The 25,803-nt window shown below is 31.1% G+C and overlaps 2 protein-coding genes across 8 annotated transcripts in view; one reads left to right on the top strand and one right to left on the bottom strand.

The window, feature by feature from the left end:
* LOC130895974 (protein sidekick) overlaps positions 1-17,369 on the top strand; it is a 585,707-nt gene extending 568,338 nt beyond the window's left edge. For all 7 annotated transcript variants that reach the window (XM_057803673.1, XM_057803674.1, XM_057803672.1 and 4 more), the window contains one exon: positions 1,316-17,369. In XM_057803673.1, coding sequence (XP_057659656.1) covers positions 1,316-1,558 — 243 coding nt within the window. In that variant the 3' untranslated portion in view covers positions 1,559-17,369. The remainder of the gene's footprint in view (positions 1-1,315) is intronic.
* A 1,431-nt stretch (positions 17,370-18,800) lies between these two features.
* Positions 18,801-25,770, bottom strand: LOC130894755 (nuclear pore complex protein Nup58). The gene is made up of 6 exons (XM_057801725.1): positions 25,395-25,770; positions 24,555-24,912; positions 23,664-23,838; positions 21,509-21,776; positions 19,720-20,041; positions 18,801-19,180 (listed from the first exon to the last, which is right to left on the bottom strand). Exons 1-6 carry the CDS (start codon positions 25,653-25,655, stop codon positions 18,957-18,959), a joined length of 1,608 nt encoding a protein of 535 aa, XP_057657708.1. The 5' UTR covers positions 25,656-25,770; the 3' UTR covers positions 18,801-18,956.
* Positions 25,771-25,803: the final 33 nt, after the last annotated feature.

Genomic DNA, 25,803 nt, shown 5'->3' on the forward strand with positions numbered 1-25,803 from the left:
ATGTTTACATTTAGAAATTTTGCGCCTTTCTAATCTTATCAAATTCTTTAAAATGTTCCCTAATCTAGCAACTGTCCCAAGAAACAAATTAAAAAGTTTCGATATCTACGAGAGGGAACTAGAGTATATGAAAGAACAAGTCACAGCAAATTAAAACATAGATTCATAAGTTGATAGTGTGATATGTTTTCACTGTCTCAGCTATCTCACGCAATCTCAATTTACGATTAGATATAACCAATGTGTGGACTTTTTTGATGTTTGCTGGAGTAACATTTTCAATTGGACGATCAGAACGTTCACCATCGTCGGTGTCTGTACGACCACGTTTAAATCCAACAAACCAATAACAAATGGTTCTTATCGGATAACACTTTTAAAATCAGTGCTGAGCTTGTACAGTATTTTTTTTTTACCAAGAGGCAATGATAAATTAACACACGTGATTGTTTTGAATCCATTGTTCTTAAAATAACAAAAGAAGCTTCACTAATCGAAATTTCATGAAAATCTAACATTTCTTGAAAGTTGGTACTTGATAAACGTCATATGGATTTGAGAATGGCAGCGCCATCTATGTGTCAGCCACACGACTTATTGAGTTATGTTATATAAACAAGTTTGATATTATCTATCCAAAAAGTAGTATTGTCTGGTGTTAACTTTAGAAGTTCTCTAAAATTAAATCCTTGAGTTAACATAGTTAATTTTTTTCAATAATCATTCATTTAAAATAAAAAAACTTAATTCAATTACCTAATTTCATCGTTTCGATAATGAAATATATGTTTGTCCCTTCTCTGGTAGAGTTTCCATCAACAAAGTACATTCGTGACATTTTATCGCAGTAGCAAACTTAAAATACTGAACACACTGTTTTTACACAACTAACACTCACAATTACACTGTCTGACGTACGTTTCGCTAACCAAGTTATAGTCTTCAGAAACTGAAGGCTCCAGAAATTCCAACTTAGCGAATTTCAAACACTGAGTGAGTGATATATATATTTATGCACTTTTCTTTACGACACAACCTGGCAGACATCCGGTTTATGCATGGTGATTTCGAGCGATCGAAAAAGAGTAGCATGCGTCAGATAGGCAAAATAAGGGAAGGATTCTTCTCGTCTTGTCTTGTTAATAATCGGTGACAGAAGCTAGTAGACTGGTATCTCAAATAGTTTCGAATAATTGACAGAAAAAGATTTAAGTATTGCTTCGGCTTTATTTGTTTTTCGAATTTAATTGGCTCAATGTAGATAGTATTTTTAACGTTTAAGCACCATTATGTATTAACCAATTTGTTCTTCCAGGGCTCAGAGAGTGAGAATGAAAGCATTCGTTCCGATCCCCATTCTTTCGTCAATCACTATGCAAACGTCAACGATACATTACGACAATCATGGAAACGTCAAAAACCTGTACGGAATTATTCCAGTTACACCGATTCAGAACCCGAAGGAAGTGCTGTAGTCAGCCTCAACGGAGGTCAAATTATCATGAATAATATGGCCAGATCAAGAGCGCCTCTACCAGGTTTTTCATCGTTTGTGTAATAAAATTATTGAAAGCGTGTCATAATATTTCGGTAGCTGAAAATTTGATAATATTTTGAATTGAAATGTGAGAAATGGTGGCATGTTTACAACAAAATTTTCTTTCTTTTTTTTTCTATGGTGTAGCAATAACTTTTATCCGATACAAGTATGTTGCCCCAATGTACTTACGAATGTTTTTATATGTTTTCATTCAGTTTCCATAAATGAATTCAAAGATATTTGTATACAAATGTTACCAAATTTGTATAAAATCAAAAAATACAGTCCTAATGTTTTATTAACTAAACTACGGTGTGCAAACTATGTACATATTAATTAGTTCCATGCAAATACTCTACTATGACGAATCTCTATGATTATTCTAATCACTTTCTTTCCTCCTGGCCTCATCGTTTTTTATAAATTCCCACCTTGGTTTTCCTCGCTACTAACTCATCTTTAAGGAAAGCTTGGATTGTTATCAACACCCAGCTCAGAAAAACCCGACTGGGATTTTTTGAGCTGGGTTTATTCCACTGTTAAAAGTGGGTTTTTGCTAAAAATTATTTCTGAATCTGTAAATTCCATCTATAATATATAGAAATACTATCTTACCTTTTCAGACGAAAACCTTGATGGTTTCTTTTATTAGAATTAAATAAACAATAGTCATATATGAGGTACTCAGGTGATAGTTTATTTAAGAATATTGGAGGCGCTTAGAATCAAAATCCGCCAAGTCTATCTCAAGAAATTTTCGGAAAAGTTGAAAAAACTGACCAATCATAAGAAATTATTAATTTTCTTACCAAAAAATCAATAATTTTTACTTTATAACAGAGACAATGTATGATCGCGATCCCTAAAATAGTTTCATAAATAACAGGTATCCGCCGGGAAGGTATACTACTTTGTTTGTTTATAATTTTTGATTATACGAGGATGGATCTTAAATAGGTAAATGTTTTATTTAATGTCATCAATGGAATTCAATATCAGATAAATGTCCGCCTCTGTTAGCCTCACAAATGCGAGCCCTTTTGAGCACAATAGTATTTTTATGATAAAGGCAGAATCAAGCTTTTTTTTTAAATAATTAATAAAAATATTATTAATCATATTTTAGTTCTTCATCCCCACTAAAACTACTCTCTAGAAAATTGGAATATTATTATTCCTGATAATAATGTCAAACGCATTTCTTATATCTAGTATATATCCATTTGTCTCTTAGCTTTCTTGCATCTCGGGATGTGTTTCCATGTTTCTCACATAGTCAGGTCTACTGTCAACGTGATCTTATTGTCAGGTCTCTCGGTTTTTCGATGTGTCCATTTCACCAGTAGGGGAGTTAATTTCGTCTGTTTCTTATAGCTTTTGAGCTATCCGTAACTGCTTTTTTAAATTCTTCTCAGAAGTCTTTAATTCTTTTGTGTTTTTTTTATCTAGTGAGATTCAATTTTTTTGCATATGCTGTTTCATCGAATTTATTAAAGTAGATATTAATTTTGTCTGATTCTTATAGCTTTTTAGCTAAATGTAACTGCGTTTTGAACTTCTTCGCAGAAGTCTTTAATTCCTGTGTGTTTTTTATCTAGTGGGATTCAATTTTTTTTGCATATGCTGTTTCATCGAATATATTAGAGTAGATGTAATAACTTGAATTTTTTTCCTTTATGTCTGCAATCTCATAGCTAAAATGTTTATATAGTATGAAAACTTCTTGTAATATAGGTACACCATGCTTCAATTACTTTTTTTGATATTTTGCTTATTGTTAAAGTTATGTCAATATGTTTGTTTTGTTTCCCCATTGTTTAAACAAATCAAATTCAGTTCTGCTATCCGTTCTTTGACCCATATTTAGACTAAGCGATTTATGGAAACTAAATGAAATTATCATTATCAAATTACTTCGTTAAAAGCAGTATATTCTAAAACAATGCTTTTCGATATTTGTAAGTTAAAAACATGTCGTTTTTATACTGTTTCCTTATACTTGAATTTATTTTGTTGGGAATGTATTCAATTATAATCGTGTCAGTATTCCTTAGTAATCATTGTGATCTAATTACTTAGCTAATCTTAGTTTTTAAAGTATGTATGTATAAAGTATGTAGTTGTACAAGAAAACACGGATTATTGATCTGTTTTTCAATTACTATTTTGATGGAAACAATCTCAAGAATCAAACTTTTAATTTCCACAGTATATTGAAAAACAGTTTCTCGTGGTGCAATTCCTGTTACAATTTTTTTAAGCGAAATAAGTAATTTTTGGACCAAATAGGCAGTTATTAAGTGATGCGATCTCCTATTGAGATAATTTTATTTTTAGTCTTTAGAAATATTATCAAATTTTCGAATTTTTATTAGTAATTCTACAAGACTTGAACGTTAATTAAAATATTAGGAACTAATTACACCTTGTAAATATCACTTTTTATTGCTAGGAAAATAAAATTGTTACTCTTTTTACATCTTTCAAAATAAATTATATTGTAAATATATCACCACTTAGTTATATGTACCAGTCTTTCTAATGAATGTTCCCAATAGTGTTCAAAATTACTATTTTTTTTTATATTTGTTATTCGCATTAATACATACATCGATTAATGAGTGCTCCAAGCTAAAGTTAGTTTCATTCCTCAAGAGTGATACAACGACTTTTAATCTTCATATAGAGCCGCTCCTTATTGATTTTCTTTTCAATCAGTTCAGTAATATACAGTAATACTCACTAATAATTGTTGCTACCTTTTCCAAATAGTCAATGACGTTTTTACTTGCTTCGGACTACTTTCTATGGGCGCAGTCATCTCAGATAACTGCCGCTCTGATTTAGGTGGTGACATATCTATAGTAACAATTAGACACAAATTATTTTTGAAATTTTGCCTAAACAGTCTCAAATAGCGTTCTGAATTATAGTTTCGTTGTTTGTTCTTATTTCACTGTAAAGAAACGCAGCAACTGTTGAGAAATATGATTTTTCATGCTCATTAAAAATTTTTTTAACACTTTCATATCTGTTATATCTTAAAACTTTTAATTTCACGTTGCTGTGTTCTTTCGCGATTTCGAGGACTTTCTCTTTTTTTTTGGTGCAACCGCTTCTTTTGGATTAACAATTAACGTACTAGTCAATAATGGTTGGTTTGCCTAGAGAAGAGTCACGGTAATACTATCCAAAAAAAGCATTTGCCTTAACGGTTGTTTAAAAAAACTCTAGGCTGTTTACAAACGAACAAACAAATTCAACAGCTGTCTTTGGAAAGATGGGACTTCAAAGGAGGAGATGGAAAAAGTAATTTGTGATTATTACTATTTGTCAGACCGGGACTTATTAATCGATTGTATAGTACATATCAATTATGAGTCTTTTCAATGATATTGTACTTACAACCCACCATAAACTACTGTTCTGATATGCATTTACTGAACTTAAACTTTCATTATGGCGGGCAGTTATAACTAATAGAGTGATCCTTCGAAGTCACTGAAAGGATTCATAGAAAAAGTATGGCAAACTTGACTATGCCTTTTGAATTAATTCCCTTTCTGATTTAAGTTTATTCTTTTACCTAGTTTATTTTTTTGTCGATGTTATCTAATTGTATGGAACATTCTGTATAAAGAAAAACAGAAATATTGATGTTTATGCTTGAAATTTTCATGAACCGTAACTAATACAACCCCGGTGTTCCTTAACCAGATACGATCTATGTACACTTAAACTAGGTCGGTTTCCCGAGCTCTTGAAAAACAATAGAGGGTTTGAATTGATTTTTCATCAATTTTCAAATGAACTAGTTCGTCACAACGCATAGCTCCTCCAATTCCTAATACTAGAACAACCTTTATCATCAAACATAAATTATGCGCTGCGCTCCGCCTCGCAACTGCAAATATTGCTCGTAAAAAAATATGCACTTTTAATCCTTATGATATAATATACTATTTCACTGGTTTACCTCTCATCTGAGAAAATCTTTGCGACAGAAATTGATTGTTTATCAGCTATTAGATGTTTAACCCATTAATACCCAGAATTATGAACTATTTCTGAGATGATTAAAATAAGTGTTTTTTGTTAAAAATGAACCGAAATATGCCATAAAAAATAAACATAAAATTGATTGAGTTATATTTTTGAATTTTGAGAGTGGGTCGCTAGTGACGACCCCTTGGACACTTACGAAATGAACAGAAAAAGTCTAATATATTTTTTTATTTAACAAAAAAAAAGAAATGCGCTATTAAAATTTTTACACGTTATGGAATTCATCAAAACACTAGTCATGTAGTGGTTTTATTTTTACAAAGAGAGCATCTCCGTCTTCTTGTTCACAGACTATTAGGTGTCGTCCTTCTGGGGTATCTTGGGTCCAGGCATTTTCGACTTAGTTCCTTATTTTTGTAGAAGATACTGCGCAATCTATATCCTAAAATGGAGATTGTCTTTGTCGTATTCATAATCGCGTGCCAATTGATTGACACAATTGATATATTGTTATCCATTTGATCTATACCTCCTATGTACGTGTTGTACATTTTGATTGCATGATGTTGCTGCACATCTACTTTCATTTTGTCCTTCACTGAAAGTCTTCGGTATTTTTGCATTGGCTCTACACCATACTACATTATTATCTTTCCATCTTATACCTATAATACCAATGTTCTTATCTACGGCACTATCCATAGTTCCCCTTTTTTCTCCTTTCATTATTTTTGAATTTACATATCATGTCAGTAAGTTGATGTATTAGTTTTGCTGAAGTGAAGAAATTATCCAAATATAATGAAAAACGCAAACCGAGGTATTCTTTTTGTAAAACATCAACAAAGTTTAGCACTACTGATTCACCAAGACCTAGACTAGTTGTATTGTAAACTTGGTTTTTTGTCCCTGATAAATTTCAAATTGCAAGCAATAACATGGCTTAGTACTGATAACCCAAGCTTTATAACCAAATCGTATGGGTTTACCATGTATGAACGTTTTCCATAATCAGGAATCATTGATTCATCTATTGATAGGTTTAGCTATAAAGGCTCATATATTCCAAAAAATTTGTTTTTAAAACATCAATAATTGATCCAAGTTTAGCCATTTTGTCCCCTTGATCTAAAGCGGCATTATCCGCCGCATGGAAAAACCTACATATTTCCTCAATTCGATCACACCTCATTGACTTCGGCATCAAAGCATTATGCACATCTTCACCTTCTCTCCAAAACATTCTGCTACATGATAAGAGAACATAACCACTAAACAAAAAAATTCCAATAAACACATACATATCTCTGATTAAGAATTCAAATCCGGGAATATTTTTTTGAGATGCGTTCCTCGCAGTATATTTAATGAGGTCCTACATAAGTGACGGTAACACTCCAAGAAGTTTATGGAATCGACGATGAAGCGTTACCTCAGTCTTAACAGGTTAAACGTGTTTACAATTTGATTAATTATTATCGGGTATAATTTCTTTTGCTTCGCTAAAAATTTTAAGCAAGTTATATTATGGATATTTCTCTATATCGTCCTCGATATTGAACAAAATATGCTTTACTGTACATAAGCTCTCCTGCTTTGAGTTGCCAGCTACTCAAATTATTTGGATCAGTATCTTGTTCGTCTCCTGAGTCTGTATTTTCGCCAGTATTATATTTATATATATGCCTTTTGGTAATATTTGATCATCACTTATGTCCAAGAGGTCGTTAACGACTCAGTAAAAAAACAACTCGTTGTTTCCATAACCTTTTATAAAATCATATAAAATGTGGATAAATATTCATGATAATCCAAAATAAAAATTCGAATATAAACATATTAAGAAAATATTAGAAGAAAAACTACTCACCAATTATAATTTGAAGACATTGCCCTTATCTTTATTTTTGGTCGTATTTAACTGCATATAGAAACAAGTATGTGTCTGCAAGAGTCGCGTGGTAGTGATGATAAACCGACACGTGTAATTCTAACTCAAAAAATAAACTTGTAGTAATAACCAGATTTATTTTTATCTCTTGAGTTGTTAACGACCCCTTGAGCATTAACGGGTTAATAAAGACGAGGTAACTTGTTCTTCACATTTCAAAGTACAAGATTTATTCACAGCTTTTTTAAAATTGATTTTGAGAGACGTTTTGGAGCATGATGTTTGATTCCTCGTTTAATTAAATTGAACACCGCTTTTTAACTGAAGACTGTCCTGTATTACAAGCCACCTGATTTGAATTTGACAGAAAAATATTTTGTAGTTTATGAAAATTATTAACATGGAAAAGGTGAATTTATATAATAATTAAATCTGAAGAGCTTGGGAAACCGATTGGATTTTTACTCTAGTTTAAGTGGACACGTAGATTGAAGACGTTCAAGTAATTTTCATTTAAGTCTGGTTAAAGAACATCGTGCAAAATTACAAAAAATTATACATTATATTTTTGAAATATTTTTTTTGCATCGTACATGAAGTATCTTCAATGAAATGTTTTCTGTTTTTCTTTTAGGTGAAATGACTGGTTTCTGTTGTGATTAATCATCACATTACTTCATTTTCATGAATGCATTTTAGAAAATCACTGCTCAATATGTATATTTTTTTATTGAATATTGGCTATTTAGAGAGATGCGTTTCTAAAGTCGAGGTTTTTACATAATTTTATGTTAAATGAACACAAGAAAGTATTGCTATATTAGTACTTTGTTAATTTAACAGAATTGAAAATTCCTAATCATAGTACTGTGCCACTCTCCCAAGCATAATTAGGGTCTATGACATAATTAATTTAATGGAGTAAATTCCGTGTATTACGAGTTTATTCAAGAAAACTGACATTCTTTCTTTTTATTAGACATTTAACAAGTTTTTCAATTTTTTGTTTTTAACAAGAGAATACTGAACACACTGTTTACAATACCATTCAACTAATGCTCACAATTACACAATCTGATATGAGCGTTTCCATAACCAAGTTATCGTCTTCAGAGACTGAAGGTAAACTGAGTGTTGGTCTAAACAGTGTATTCAGTATAAATATCACCAACGGTTCCCAAAATTCAAACTCAATTTAACAAGATAAAACAACTTGACTACACTAGTGCTCTTAAGACTGACCCCGCATATGCATAGTTCCAGACCCATACATTCCTATCTCATTTCCTTATTTTCGAATTGTCTCTTTACCATTAAATTGTATTCTTTCCTTGTCCAATAATGGTTTGTTCATTCCACTCTTTCATATTAATGTATTGCTTATTGAATTCTTTCATGGAGTAACATTTTTTGCTCATTATTTCTCTGGAATACTTTTCACCACTAAATGTAATGTAATTCAGAACCACGTCCATAGCTTGGTATAGAGCATGTTTTCATTGCTTCTGCTACACATATATAGGTCTTTGAATACTGAAGGAGCTCTCATTTGTCTGTAAATTGTTTCTATTACTCTAAGCAATAACATGATGATATATTCGTGGATTGCACTACTAATTTTTATCTCCAAGGTTTCTATACACCATTAGAATCATTTTTGTTTTATGTTTAAGTTATTATTTTTCTCAATCGCTAGACACGAAAATGAAAAGAAATTGTCATAATTTTTAAAATTGTTAACTTAATGAAATTCAGTTTCTGTATTTTTAATTTTTAATTAAGTCACCTCGATAAGGTAGCTTCAAATGAATAATGATCAATAAAAACTTTTTAATCAACCATTATATTTCTTAATTGTTGTTTAGGTTATAGGTATATAGTTTTTGGGTAAAATGTCGTTTTTTAGTTACATTTTACTATTCCATAATTATTTTTGGAAAATATTTTTTTTGTGCTCTTTGTTCTTAGTTCTAAATTAGCCACGAAGAATATTTTTGTATCCCAAAATTTTAGAATATTCCATGCTATATAGCCAGTTTTTAACAGTTGACAGTTGTCATTTTTTGACGTGGAAGAGACAAATATTGATTTTTGACAAAAGTATAGATCCGGCAAAACATTCGTATTATGATATAAAATTTTATTTGCAAATGGCTTGGTGCTATGGTCAGGAGTTGTTTAGTGATATAATGTGTTTAATTTAATTTTTCTTCAAGGCAGCTTTTTTCATTACTCATTTAAAAAAATCATTCAAGGATAACCGTCTGCTCATTTTCACATTTTGAATGGCATCATGTGGACCAACTCGTACCCATTGGAAAATATCAACAGAAAAATGTTGTAATTTATAATTAAATTTCTAGGTTTTTGTTTATGCTATATATATATATATATATATAGGTTGTTTGCGAAAATGTTTCCAGTGTAGTTTTCCATACCATTCCTATTTACAAAAATATTTTGAAAATTCTAAAACTGTGAAACAAACGGTTTTTTTGGTAATTGTTCCTTAATTTCTGTTTGGTGATTTTTCAATTCTTTTTTTTTTTCAAAGTGTATATCTCTTGATATAAAAAAATGCCATGTACAAATATTCATTTTTTTACATTTTTTAATAGAACATTTCAACTTATAATAGTCATTCGAGAATAACCGTCCACACATTTTGAATTGCAACACTTGGACCAACCCGCTCCCATCAACAGAAAACTGTGTTATAATTAATAATTAAATTTCTAGGTTGTTGTTTCTGCTATATATATATATATATATATATATATATATATATATATATATATATATAATAAAAATATTTTGAAAATTCTGAGAAACTGTGAAACAAACGATTTTTTTCAGTTGTTTCTTAATTCCTTAAAATAAAAAAAAAAACGTCAAGTGTAAATATTCATTTGTCTACATTTTTTAATAAAATATTTCCACTGGAAGTATGAGCCTTTTCTTAGGTAGAATCTATGATCCATATATTATTTTTTTGTGTTCATTTCTATTTATCTATGAAGGCAGCTTTTTTATTTAACACTTATTTGTAAAAATCTTGAAAAATGGAACATCTATGCTTAAATTGTTAGATTTATACAAGCACGTTTGTAAATTTGAGGCGTGCTATTCTAATTTTTGTTACATAATTTGGAAAGTATGTAGTAATTGGATTGAGTTTTATTTAATTTGACGTTTTGTTAAATACGGTGCCAAAATAAAATGTTTATGTTCTAGATATAATTCTGTCCAATACTAAAATCGAATGAATTATTATAATTTTATAATTTACACATACCCACTATTTAGAAAATTGCATCATATGCCAGTTATATCAGACATCAAAATCGCTAGTTCTAATTTTTTAATAATTATTATGTTATGATCAGTTTCTTTAGTTCATTTTCGACATTTTCATTTGCTAATTGATACTCATCATGACTGTTAGTGATGCCTTTCTGACTAAAACTCATTTTTGACAAGTTGGATTAGCATGAATCATTCCTCTGATCTGATTGTAATTCAGATGGACACTGTTTAATACTTTGACTATTGAATCTTGGCTTTTTTGAGCAAGTAACATTATTGCAATCTTCCAATTAGGGTTTAGCACGTTTAACCAGTTTCCACCAAGTAAACACTAAAATTATGCTTGATTTCTAAAATTACTAAAAGAAAATTAATAAATTTATCATTAATTGTTACACACACATCAGTTTCACCAATAATTTTCACCTCTTCACCTCTGAGAACTCTTAAATTATACCTAGCATCATATAAGTTCAATTTTTCGAAATTTTTACTTTGCATAACCTAACCTAACCACTGTCTAATTCAAAGTCCAAGAGCTTATTTTCAATTTCCAGACTACAGGTTTTTCCATTAAATTGTCAGCAATAGCAGATAAAAAATCCAAAAAAAGGTCATCCCCTTCAGTCTCACTCGAATTCTCGCATCTTGTCAGTGTTAAGATTTACTTTCTTACAAATTCGACATGTATGGCCTTTTGATTTGCATTTAAAACATTCCCATACTTTTGTCGGACAATTATCTGGGTTGTGCCCTACATCTATGACACCATTTCGTACCTTTATCACTGTTCTGAGTTAAACTTTTGGCCTTTATGAATGCCAACTTGTCCATATTTTCTGTAGCAGTAATAATATCGGACTCACACATGGACTTGACTTGTTCTTCTACTAACTCCATTGCTAAAGCTTGAGATTCTGCTTTGTCGAACGTTAGCCGATCCATTGATAGCTTTTTGTATTGCTTGCGACCGTAGACCACACACTAATTTATACCTATAAGCTTTCTTCAAAAATTAGCCAAAACTACAATAAAGTAACAGACTTTTAATTTTTTTTTAAACCTTTTATGTCTTTACCTGGTTCTTGGACAGCCAGCCAGAATTTGTACCGTTCTGCGACTTGTAAACGCTTAGAGCTGCAATATTAAATTAACTCATGCTTCAGATCGTCATAAGTTTTACTGAAGACAAATCAGGTGTTAAAATGTCCGTTAGAGTACCGTATGTCGGTAAAAAAATTAACTAAATTTCATTTTTTTTCCAGCGTATAATAATATCTATTTTATTTTCTGTAACACAGATCATAGAAATAATCTATTCTTTTACTAGTAAAATAATGAATGCTCATTATGGTACTTGTAACAAAATAAAAAGAAACGATAACAATGTCTTACTATGGGCGTTGTAACCAAATAGGCAGGAACTGTCATTTAATTTTTATTTAATTTGAGGTTTGTCATAATGTACTATTGTATTATATAAAATTATTATTATGTTTGTAGGGCTATATTTCAAATTGTAGAGACTTTAGTCTATTTTGAAAACGTAAAAATATTTGTAAAAAACGAATAGTTTAGAATGTACTCGTATATTGAAAACAAAAAAAATAACGTTCTTTCGATATTGCCAAATTAATATAGAAAAATGTGTCAAAAGTTAAAAACAATTTGTTAATTTTCCGAAAAATCTAAAAACTCACCACTCATTTACGCACTCGTAAATTTCCAACTAAGCTTCTACCAGCAACTCTCCCGATTCCTCTATAATTTATGCATTTCCTAACTTTTCAATGATCAAATTTCAATATTTTCATTTCTATTTTCAATTAAATATGTTCAATTTATTTTAAAACGAAATTAAAAAGACAAACACACAAAAGCACTAGAAAAAAATCGTATGCATCCAAACAAGTTTCAATCGAAATTATCATAAACAAATAGATTTTATCAAGCAGAATTTAACTGAATCTATTGAACCATATATGGATTTCTACAGCGTTTTTTCTAGGTTTACAATTCTCTTGATTTTAATATATTTTACGTCATAATAATATAATACTGAACACACCGTTTACACTACCACCACACCAATCCTCACAATTACACTGTCTGACGCACGTTTCGATAACCAAGTTATCGTCTTCAGAGACAGAAGGTAAACTGGTTATTGAAACGCGCGTCAAATAGTGTAATTATCACTGTTTGTGCAGTGTGAGCAGTATGTTCAATACAAATATCACTAACGGTTCCAAAAATTCCAGCTTAATGTTAATAATGTTCAACAATTTCAAAAAAGCAGAACTAGCCTTTTTTTTGTAGTTTTAGCGATTTCTAGTGTTAGATAATATATGATTGGCCTAGTTTTCATTGTTTTAAAAGTTCCTCACAAGAATTATGTCTTGCACCATTTTTATATTTTTTTTTTATTTTTTGTAACGTTTCATGTGAATAAGACTCTATTTTCTTTATAAAAATAATTTCTCAAAGCAATTGTAATAAGGATAGTAGCAGTTTCAAAATTATACACTGAAAGCACCTTTATGTAAATGGTATTTGTATCACATTGTAATCACCACCAAATAACAATTATTTTCTAAACTTAAATTTTTCTGTAGGTGTTGGCCAAGTATATAAACAATTAATTTAATATTTAATTAGTGTATTTTAAAAAAACTAGAGCAGGTTTGTTAAGCTGAGGGCATAATTTCAGGACCTTATCAACCCATAGGACAAACACATAAAAATTAAATTAATTAAAAATATAAGAAAATTAATTAAATTCTCTTTAGCATTTTATTGGTGCTTTGTTCAAATAAAAATACTTTAAATTGGTTAAGATATAATGAAATTGTATTTGAAACTAAATCTGTAAATGTTTCTTTCGAATGGATTTAAAGCAAAAGTTTTGTTGGGGAATTATAATTAAATATCATTCTTGTACAGACTATTGAAGACGTAACATTTGGGCAAATTCCAACTAATTTACTCAAATGGAAAACGTATCGTTCGAAAGTATTTTACACTATGGTAAAAATATCTTTTCCCATAGTGGTCCCTTGTAGCGAGCAAATCCATCATTCACACTTATAAAAAGTACTCTCTGAGCTGAAAAGATAAATCTGTACACTCATCCAAAGCCATCGAAAATGCTGGAAAATTCGCCATTCTGTATGCCAATTATTTTAACAATAATAAAGTTGTTAAATTAACAAATCACTATTCACGTTTATTGAAAAATTTTGAAGCTTATAATCACCAAATTATTTTTGACTATGTAAGTAGTTGAGATTTTAAATACTGTATATTCCTCAACTACACAAGTCAAGTAAAATAAGTTTCAACTTACCACACTTCACTGTGTTTATGACTGCTAAATTCATATCATTTCCATTTGCTATTAGCGCCATTTTGGTGAGTCTTCGAACAATAATTTGCAGTTTACAGTTGGACACTTTTTATCTTTCCTCCATTTCAAAACAGTTCTCCTAACCTCTACACTCCATACACAAAGGCAACTCGAATTTTTGTCCTTTATCCTTTATGAGTTGAAGAATAGTTTTAGATTGGCTTACAGTAAAACTATGTGTACTAAATTTTGATTTTTTTGCTTCAAATTTGATTTTCTTAATCTCTTAGTGTCCTGAAGCATACGAAGTATCCTAAGACAAAACCGTTAACAAAATCTAAGTATATTATCCGAATCTTGACCATTTCCATTCGCATATTCTCGTGCGAATCTTAACCTGGCTGCACGGTGTTCCCTGGCCAGTTCAGGAGCAGTATCAGCTACTCTGGTTCTAATTCCAACATTTCTTACGGATTATCTAGTTACTCTTACATTTAGAATATCAGCTAACTCTTGTTGAAGCATGCATTATCACAAAGTCATTGCCTATAAAATCAGTTTTAGAAACATGTGACTATAAAATCTCTGTAATGTACCTGTGAGCAGTTAAGGATCCTATATCTAATGATACCAATTTTGTGTGATAATTTTAAGATATTCCACTCCACAACGTGATAAACCCTCCTCCTAAATCTTTCTATCACATCCTTCTATCTCTAGATATCTCACAACTATCCAGGACACAGTTGACTCTCCAATATATTAGCAAACGTACCTCTGTCTCCAATAAGACCAATTATTTGTTCCCTTGTTAAATTTAAACTACTGTGTACTCTTTAGAATGCCGAAAAAAAATTTATACGAAACCAAATCCAATAACCATTTTTTTTTAATTTTTTCTGAAAATAAACCAGTCGATATTTTTCTGGCCTCGTTTTTTGTATTTTTGTTAGTTTCTAGTAGTGTACCAATAATAAAATTTCACTAACATTGATTTTGTAAGCAATGTTGCCATTATTATGGGTGATATGATACTTTTTTGACAGAGTACAAAATATATTTGTACTTCCGTGCGTTTTTCAGTAGGTCGTTTAAATATTTCATTATATTCAACACAAAACTTGATTTCAAAACGTTGCTTCAAATTCCCATGCTCTATTTTTGTAACATTACTCCTATTGAGACTCGAATTGAGAAAGTGGGTATGAATAGTCAGGTTTACAGACTGCAGACCTTTTAGTACAAGCAGTGTTGCCAGTCTCGTGACTATTCTGACAGACTTGGTAACTTTATTTTATTTATATTAAATGACATGTTTGATTTATCTACTAAATATTTAAACTCAATTAATGTTTATAATAAAATTATTTTCAAATTAAAGTATAGAATTGAAAATAATTTAAAAAGTTTTATAGTTAAGAACAATAAAGATTTTGTTATAAATTATACTCCAAAAAATTCTAATACATATTTGAAACATTTTCATAATTATTCCTTTTTTTGTACAATACAAAGCATATAAATTTGGTGCCATGACTAGATGATCAAATAAATGATGATACAAATACTTCTACCATTATTTAAGTATTTGAGATTGCGTTTGACATGATTATCAACAACGTTAATACATATTCGTTTAAAGTGATACTTTAGTAAATATGAGTCACTTAAAAATAGTTGAAACCATGATAGTCACCTATCAATATATGTCTCAATTAATAAGTAGACTTGTAGTACGATTGTGAACATCTTTAGTTTATAATCAATCTGACCATATTAGAAAAATGACGAATAGCGAACTGCAACCAACCATTTATAATTTTACGCTTCATTTTAAGATGGTCTAGAACCTATCGGTGTCGAAGAATTTGCAATCTGTCCGGTTTTATCGCAGAAACATTTCATCTCATAGACCGGAAACAATTGGACCGAAGTTTGTCCGCGATTTTCTAATTCCTGCCTTTTGGAGTATTGAAGGAGTATAAGGAAGTACTTACAAATTGTGGAAACTCCTTGGGTTCCCATTAATATTTTCATGGCCAAAAATAGGTTATAGAACGATAGTTTATCATCAATTTTATTAACTGAATTTTTTTGGCAAAGGTTCTAAGGGCTAAAATTTTATATATAAATGCAAGGAAAATCATTGATTTCCTGCCAACTAAACAAATCAAACATATTTGGCACAAAATGATCTGAAAAAATGTTGGCAGCATAAGGGTGTAAGTGTACCTGGGTCTTAGAAAATTTTTACCATGAGTCCGTTATTTTACAATCTATAAAAGGCAGGAATTTTGAATTAAACTGGTTTAGTTGGTAAGAATTAGAAAATTATTATTCTTGCGTTTTCATATATTATATACTTTTGGTTCTTAAGCTCTTGCCAGAAAAATTTTTTAAAATAAAATCGATAATAAACTATCTAGGAATATGGCAGGAATCAGAAAATCGCGAAACGATCCATTTTTTTGCAAGAAACTTTGATTTTTCTAGAAAAATATCAATGGAAACTCAAGAATTTTTCTCGAACAATCACTGGTCCATTAGCCATGAAACTTACAGATCACCAGATTCAAATGACACACGACAATATTATTTGTTCAGAACCAAATTCTATAGAACAGAAAATCATCAACTTTCATGTGATTTAAACATAAACATACGCGCAGTTAGTAACATATGCAGGTGACATAGTACTAATGGTAAGAAATAAAAAAGTTTTAGAAGGAACACTCGATATAGTAGAATAAGAACAAGAAGAAAAATAAATTGAACCATCATAAAAATAGGAAAAGTGGTTTCGAAAAAGTGAAGAGCTCAAAACGTATGTAAAATAGATGGTTCTGATGCCAGATAGATTATAAAGTAAAGGGTTGGTAGCAGTTTACAATGTATGATATTCCGAGATTTTTTATAAACTAATATTATTCCCAATCACGATATAAACGATAAAAAGAAAAATAATATGTAATTAGGAAACGATGGTCAGTCAAATGCGACAATACCTCCATAAACGAATTAAATAAATGATCAAACGCATTCTTTTTATTATAATTTTACATTAGGAGAGAAAATATTTAATCTTAATTTAATTGGAAATGGGATAACTACAGGTGAGTAGAACTGATGAACTATTCAATAAAAATATTTTCTTTCCTCGTTATTTATTAAGCAACCTGTAGCAAATGTACTGATTCTTCTAAGGATTCCACTGCCTTTATTTTATTTTTAATGTATAATAACATGAAACTGTTTGTAAAATAAATCTGTGATTCTATTAATATTTATTTTATTATTTCTAATTTTTTTCCTATTAATTACAATTGTTTTTCGAAAATCTAGATCAAACTAACTGCTATGGATACGAAATACCTAATCGCGTGCTATTTATTGATTCCAAAGCAGCTTATGACTCGCGAAAATAATAAAACCTTAAAAAAATTGAAATATTGAAGAAAATAATTCAAACTTATATAAATAATACTTGGGCATACAAAAATAAATCGAAAAGGAAAGTCTCTTCTACCATCTTGTACAACTTGGCCTAAGAGAATAAGAAAAAGCCCTCAAGAGTCGCCAGTGTTTAGCATGAATTCGTTCTGTTTGATTATTTCAATATATAATAATATAAGTTACAAATACGATATTTGAAAGAAAAATATCTTGAATAGCAAATAAGAATATAAATAGTGAGTGAAAAAGAAAAATGGCATCGTTTGTTAGGCCATGTTAAGTTTAAATACTTAGGATGTTTTGTCAAAAATCAGCTGTTAAATGGTATTTCAAAGAAACTTGAATCTGAATATATGTAATTTGAAACGTGTATTGAAAATAAAATGAGTAATGTTGCATTTAAAAATAATAGAGAGAATGCCAAAGAAATTTTAGAAATTATTCATACTGATGCCTGTGGACTGTTTAAAACTCCTCGAGTTCAAGGTGAAAAATATTTCATTTCATTTATTGATGATTACAATAAAATTGCTTAAGTATATGTAATGAAATCCAAAGTAGAAGTGTATGACTGTTTGGTTAGATTAGTGAAATTTTTTTGGAAAAAGGGTTAAATTTTTTAGATGTGATAATGGCACGGAATATTTGAATAGTACGATTTACAGTTTTGCAAAAGAAAGATGCATAGTTATAAATAAATTTCCAGCCTATGTACACGAGTTGAATGGAACTGCAGAACGATTTTGAATATGGCGCGTTGTTTACTAGACGAAGCAAATGTACATAAAGGATATTAGTCTGAAATCGTGCGTGCAGCAACTTAACGTACTTAACACTTTGTATCAAGTATTATTTTTTAAATTAAAATAAAACTTTATAACAGGTATACATTATTCGTCACATTTTGATTCCAACGTGACATCACATTGTGCGGGAGATGGCGCTTGCCTGTGCATAAGCATAACGTGTATGTGTGTATCGTGAATGATAAAAAATATTATGTACTGTACTATACATAAACCTATAAAAAATACAATTATCACTTATTTTCTTCAGCAATAGTTTTGATATCATAAAAAATTGCTCTTCAGTATTGTTATTTTAGGTGAAAATAGAAATTAGTACTCGATTTCATTTTAATATAAGATTAAACAATTCATATTTTCTGGCTTCTTTTGATACCATTTCTACTAACAATTTGTTGAGTTCATACCCAGAATAGAAGTAGGGAATTTGTATAACATTGGAAACGATTAAAATACTATTATACACAAAAATTTATTAATCAGTTCATTATACGAAAATAAAGAATTCCATACTTTAAACATTCTAATTATTAGTATTCATGTTTTCCATCGTTGGTAATTATAATCCTCACCATTATTAAAATAAAATTATCAGCTGTTTTAAACATGTTACTGCTTCCCACGTTTGTTTCCCGTTGGAGGTTTTTGTAACTGGAAACTACTTGAATTTTGCGCTAAACTAGATGAACCAAACAACTGTGTTGCATTTGCTGCAGGTTGAGCTCCAAAATTTGTACCAAAACCTACGCCACCGAATCCAGATGAAGTTGTTGTTGGTGTTGGATAAGCTATCGTACTTTGATTTTGTTGTGAAGCTAACAGTTGGGTGTTACCTACAAATGAAATGTTGAAATTACTTAAAAATGGAAATATTGGATTGGTGACCAAGTAATTTAATTATCGCATTTCTAATAATGTACTTAAATATCTGCAACATTCAAAAATCTTGGTATTACATTTGATAGTGAATTAAATTTTGTTGAGCATATTAATATTATTCTTGGTGGAGCCTTTAGGAACCTCGGCTTCGTACTAAGAAACTCTAGGCAGTTTGCCAAAGTTAAAACCATATTTTTACTTTTGCTTTCGTTCTTTCAAAACTAGAACATGCTTCTCTTATATGGGACCCAAGCTACCAAACTCATATCAACAAAATAATATTCACAGAAAGTATGTCAAATGTCACGGAATTGTGACGAATAAAATTGTCTGTCCACAATTGATAGGTCTTTTTAGAATAAATACTCCATGAGTTGCCTCTTTATTCCATTTTCCAGTTGTTAGAGCTAATATTCTCAAATTTTCTCTTTATACAGGGTGTTTCACACATCGTATATATATATTTATATCCAGCTACAAACTACAAACTTACCTATAGCTAAATTGGTGAAAGGTGTCGGGCCTGTTGCAACCTTCGGTGGGGAATAACTCAAAATATGTTTAAAACTTTCTTCTGGTTTATACAAACTGTCAAATGGATTGGAATTATCGTTATATAATTGTCTTGTTGTTTGCAAGTAGGCCTCTTTCTGAGATTCTACTTGACTGTGCACTGAATGTAGTCGACCAGCTAGAGCAACAAAAGATTCATGTAATCTCCGCATACCTACAGCTAAATCTTGAGGTGTCAGCGGATTGGAACTTTTATGATTTTTAACATAATTGTCTGCACCTTCAATTTGTATTTTTAATACCTGAAACATCAACATAAACATTAGACAAGGAGATCTTCAAGCCTACAGGTTTTTTATCCGGGGAAGTTGTGAGACCAATTATCACATATGGGGCGGTGGTTTGGGGTCATAGAACTAGTTTGAATACCACGAGGAACAATCTCTCGAAGGTACAAAGACTGCTCAACTGGGGCCATGAAATCATACCAACAGCTGCACTAGAAGTGATTCTAAATCTCCCACCTCTCCACATAGTACTGGAAAGTGTGGCAGAAAAAACATCACTTAGAATGTTTAAAGTCGAAATCACCCAAGAACAACCGTCCCTAAATAATGACCAAATCTGGAATACGCCTCAGGATGATGCATTAAAAAAGTTTAGTTTTGAGAAAAAATTTACTTCAATATTAAGCTGTAAAAGTAAGTGGGATCATAACACCATACAAGAAATGAACAGAAATACCATTAAATAGTAAACGGACGGATCTATAGCAATAGCCAAAACTGAAATAGATAGGTAAGGGCCCAAACCCAAAAAACACTCTGAAATCCTCACCACACCAAGCATTTTTTAAGCAGAAATTTATGCAATTGAAAAATGTATCCAGTTCAATCTACAGGAGATTATCATCCTCTCCGATAGCCAAGCAGTAAATAGAGCTTTAGCTCCAATATTATAAAATCCAAACAAACTTTGGGATTACTTAGAAAAATTAAAAAGATAGGCAAGAAAAATAAAGTTACCCTACAATGGATTCTGGGACACACCGAAGTGAAGGGAAATGAAATAGCTGATAAGCTCCATGAAGCGAGAACGGACAAACCCCTTCAAGGGACCTGAATTCTGCTGTGGTATCAGCTACAGAACAATAGAAAGAGCATTTGAAAAGAAGGTAGATAGGAGCAAAACCAATTATTGTGAGAATTTAAGGGGCTGAGACAGGCAAAGACTCTCCAGAAAAACTATAACCAGAGAAGATCTGTTGAATGTATCAACCTAAGAAAGAACAATCTTTATGCAGATCTACTAGGACACCTTCGCCGACGACACAGACATTCTGCAGACATATTGAAATGATATCCAAAAGTGGTTGAGCAAATGGAAAATCAAAAGAAACGAATCAAAATCCGCCCCAGTGACCTTCACTCCACAAGCTACAAACATGAAATACACCTAGACACAAGGCTTACATCGATTGATGCACTATGGTATGTGTCATAAAAGAACGAAGCACTAAACATCATGATCGACTGGCTAACCATGAAGCCACCTTACTCCATCCACTTATAGAACCACAAGATGTTGGAAGACTAAAAAGAAATTGACTGACAGATCTACAAAACGGGTACAGAGGACTTATCACTGGAGAAGACCTCATTAAGCCATAGTGGAGCTTATATGATATGAAGCCTTCCCATTAGCTTAAATGTGTTTTGATTGCTTATAAGTGAATAAAAATAAATCTTGTCGGTTATAAAATAAATTACCTGCATTTCTCTTTCAAATTTATCAGCAAGATTTAAGAAAAATTTTAAGGGTGCTATATTCTCGTATTGTAAACCAGGAGGTGTATCTTGAGTTCTCTGTGCTATTTCGACATCTTTCAAACATCTTGCAGTATCATATTTTAAATTTTCTGCTATTTGTCGATTTTTCTGTAACTGGCTTTCTACTTCACTGAGTAATGTTGTTAACTGAATGATATCTTGCTCTACTTTCCTGAAGTCCCTAATTGAGCATTTTGCTATATCAGAACTGCAAACAAGTATAAATACTATTAATCCTTCTTATAGTATATTGGGTGTTGGAAATATAAATATAATATATACAGTGTGGATAAACCAAATGGAATGAATCATTCACGGTGTTCCTTAACCAGACTTAAATGAAAATTACTTGAAATAAACTAGAGCACAAATACAACACAGAAATCCCAAAGTATGAAAAAAATCGAAGACATCGATTTTTTTGCTGGCTGAATCCATTTAAAATGGGTCGTTAAGTAATTTGGAATTAAAATGCTGAAGTATACCAGCTATTATTCAATGTTTTATTATTATTAGAACTACTTCTGAAACCACGTGGTTTCAGAAACTTTTTATCACATTCCCCATTACGAGTTGGGGATTTTATAAACTAACCCGTAAAGTTGATAAATATGAAGTAACTTATCATATATACCAAATTCACTGGTAATTTTATATAATCACCGAATTACACTTTCAGCCTAACATATATAACTTTTTTTTGCTATCCATACAAAAAAATGTCAGTTAGTTATGTTAAATTTTATATCCAGCCACTACAAACTTTTATTTTATAGAATGCAATTATTGACAATTCTCCTGTCGCCATTAGATTATTTTTTTTATTTTTTGTAAAAAGCAAGCACAAGAGAATGAACCCTTTTACACTCGAGTAATTCGATTGGTACCTGTCCTGTGGAGATACCTGATTCCACAGGCTTCCACTTCTCCCAAGAAATGAGTCTCGACGTGAGCCACGGCTGCCTGTCCAGTAAGTCTTGCAAAAACTGATATAGGCGGGAGACAACTCGGAAGAGCATTAGCCAAGCTCCAAATGCGCAGGAAATATTCGATATGTCATGTAGTTTGCACTGATTTCCCCATATTTCCCTATAGCTTCAGTCCATATGTCAGTGGCATAAGCCAGTAGGTCTCCAGTTGTTCTATGTTTGCGGAAGTATTGATTGTCGCTGATTATGTTAGCAAACTGAAAATATGCTGGTTAACGACTTCCTCTATGACCTTGACAGTGGCTGGGACTAAAGCACTCAGAAAATTATTATTGGGAACCGTCTTTTTTTCTTTTGTAGCATAGGTTGAACCCGAGCAACTTTTTAATCTGCAGGAAAAAGACCTTTTCATACTTGTATGATAGAAAATAGAGATGAAACCCTCTACAAATCATACCTCACCGATCGCCGATGTTGCAGGTTTTCTGCAGTTTACCTGTAACCTGGTGAACCTGTCCACCAGCTAAATGACCGACGACAGCTTTACCTGCCACCCAACTACCTGGATTCTAGGAACAACTGTTTGCTTATAAGACTTTTCTTTACTTCTTATTTACCTCTCATTCATTTACAGTGTACATCACTCTACCATTCTCTAAATTCACCACAGCCCCATTCCTGCAGTGAAATCATTGCTATATGAAAGTTAAATCTAATAAACCCTTATTCTAACCAAAAGCAACCCGAACCTCTTTCCCGCAAAACCTCGCCTTGAAACAAACTCAACAGGCTGAACTGAAAAAAAAATCAAAAATGATACAGATAGCGAAATTCAGACCATTCTTCCAACCTGAATATTTGAAAATTTCATAAGTTGGAATAGATAAAATTAAGAAATAGCATCAATAATATACAATACTAGAATACAGAAAAAAGAATCGCCAAAATAATGTAACAGAAGTCCATATATCCCAATTGATGGATTAGGGATTATACCAATCAGACATTTAAGTTAAGGGTACACCAAAATCTTACATTGAAGAATATCAATTTTGAAATTTGACGTATTTCAGTATTTTTTATAAATATATACAGTGAGCAAAATAATAATTAAAATAAATTTCTTCCATTTTCCCTCACTTTAAATAAAAAGTATTGAAGTTTACCTATGGATTTTTTGTTGTTTGACAAATTCTTTGAATGATTCGACTGTTTGGTGTATTTCATTCGGAAGTGGTTGATCTTTAGGTGTCACATCTTTTTGGGTGGTAACAATTTTTGTCTGTGTTGTGGCTAAACCTCCTAAGCCCACTGAAGAAGTAGTTGGAGCTGATGTTGTGGCTATAAATTAAGTTGAATGGAATATTAAAAGAAAAACTATTAAAAAAAATTAACTTGAACTAGTGAAAGACGAAGGGTTGTAGTCCGAATAACCCGATAAAGTACAATTATAAACAGTCTTTGTTTCAATGATAATATAATGACTATAATTACTGTAAAAATAGTTTTCAGTGAAATACAATGCAGTTCATATGTATGGAGTGAATTCAATTTTAGCGTTTTTATGTACCATGTGAAAAAAACCTAAAAGAGACAAATTTCAGTATAAAATAAATAAAATAAATTTGTTGCTAAATGTAGCAGTGCTTGTTGTCACCTAGAGAGTCAACAACTAAATAGACACCTACAGATTAATTGCCTTGTTGATCTGTACAAATAAATTTTCTTAAAATTCAATTTGGTCTGATCCGCTTCAAATTTTAGGCAAGAATCTATATGATCTAAAGCCTGTAAAGCAAACATTGACAGTGATTTTTCAAAATCGGCAAGAGCAAAAAAATCATTTTTTGTCAATTTGTTAGCAACAAATTTGAGCCATTTTTTTCCAATTTTGCACTATCAGTTTTATACATCTATTATAGATGACCTCTTCTGTTATATTAATTAGTTTTATAATAAAATATACAATTTTATTTGATGAAATGATTAGCCCAGAGGGCAAAGAACCCGTAGAATGGGTATGACATTTAAGGAAATAATTCAAATTGAATATTTACCACTCAAATTAAATCCCAAACCAGTACTTGGAGCTGCTGCACTACTTGTGGCTGCAGAGCCAAAAAGTGGTGTTGCAGTAGAAGTTGCCCCAAATGATGGAGCTGCTGTTGTAGTGGTAAAATTTCCAAAAGAAGGTGTGGAAGTAGTAACTGGTAATGAAGATGTTGCAGTTAATGTATTTCCAAATGTTGGAGTAGCTGCAGCTGTAGATGCAGTTCCGAAACTAGGTGCAGGGGTTCCAATTGTTCCAAAACTAGATGTTGTAGCAGTAGCGAATGTAGATCCAAAAGCAGGTGCAGAACTTACTGCACTTCCGAATGTGGATGTAGTAGTTGGTGCTGCATTAATATTAGCTACCTATAGGAATATGTAGTCAGTGAGTTTTGTGATATAATTGGACCAAGCCACTCATTACAAAGATATATCAGAATAACATTTAATATCATAATTGAAACATCATCTATGAATTACCAATTTGAACTTATAGACTACACAAATTTTTGACATTCTTTGTGTTATTCAATCTGAATAGTTCTAATTGAATGAACATTCTATGATATATTATTTAAAAAATCAAATATACCAAACCCCAGAAACAGTATAAAAATAGTTTACTTGACATTAACAAATATAGCATCTATTATATATGTTGAAATAAATAACATTTTATATGCCTTGAATACAAAGGAATTTGACTATTTAATTCTAAGAATAGATAACTATAACAATAATACAGACTCGTATATTTTTGAAAACATTGATTCCTTAAGTTATATTCATATTAATTCAAACTACGTGATATTTTATACTCATGCTTCATTATAACAAACTATGAATACCGTAGGTTGTGCAGAACTAAAACCTCCAACATTAGTGGTAGTTCCGAAGCTTGGTGTACTTGTTGGAGTTCCAAAAAGGGTTGCTGTTGTTGTGCTAGTATTAGCTGTATTACTAAATAATCCTCCTCCTGTTCCAAATGTAGGAGCACTTTGAGTTCCAAATAATCCTCCAGCGGAAGTGTTAGTAGAGGTTGTACCAAATAAACTCGTAGTAGCAGGCTGAGTACCACTTGCACCAAAACCAAAAGTTGGATTTTGCATATTAAAGGGTTATTTAGTTTAATTTTCAGTAATGCATAAATTTTTAAAGTTTTGAATTAATCTAACCTATACCAGTTCAAAATAATTGACATCTGATGGAAATGTGCAAGCACAGAATATACCCTTTGGTATGTTCTGTGTGTTCAAG

This window comes from Diorhabda carinulata, chromosome 6, assembly GCF_026250575.1.
Source record: "Diorhabda carinulata isolate Delta chromosome 6, icDioCari1.1, whole genome shotgun sequence".
NCBI classification, from domain to species: Eukaryota; Metazoa; Arthropoda; class Insecta; order Coleoptera; family Chrysomelidae; genus Diorhabda; species Diorhabda carinulata.

Excerpts from the sequence above, each read along its gene's own strand:
- LOC130894755 (XM_057801725.1), bottom strand. The coding sequence starts at position 25,655 with ATGCAAAATCCAACTTTTGGTTTTGGTGCAAGTGGTACTCAGCCTGCT. Across the intron at positions 24,913-25,394 it reads TTAGTTCTGCACAACCTACG|GTAGCTAATATTAATGCAGC; the intron begins GTATTCATAGTT and ends ATATTCCTATAG. Across the intron at positions 23,839-24,554 it reads TTTGGGATTTAATTTGAGTG|CCACAACATCAGCTCCAACT; the intron begins GTAAATATTCAA and ends CTTAATTTATAG.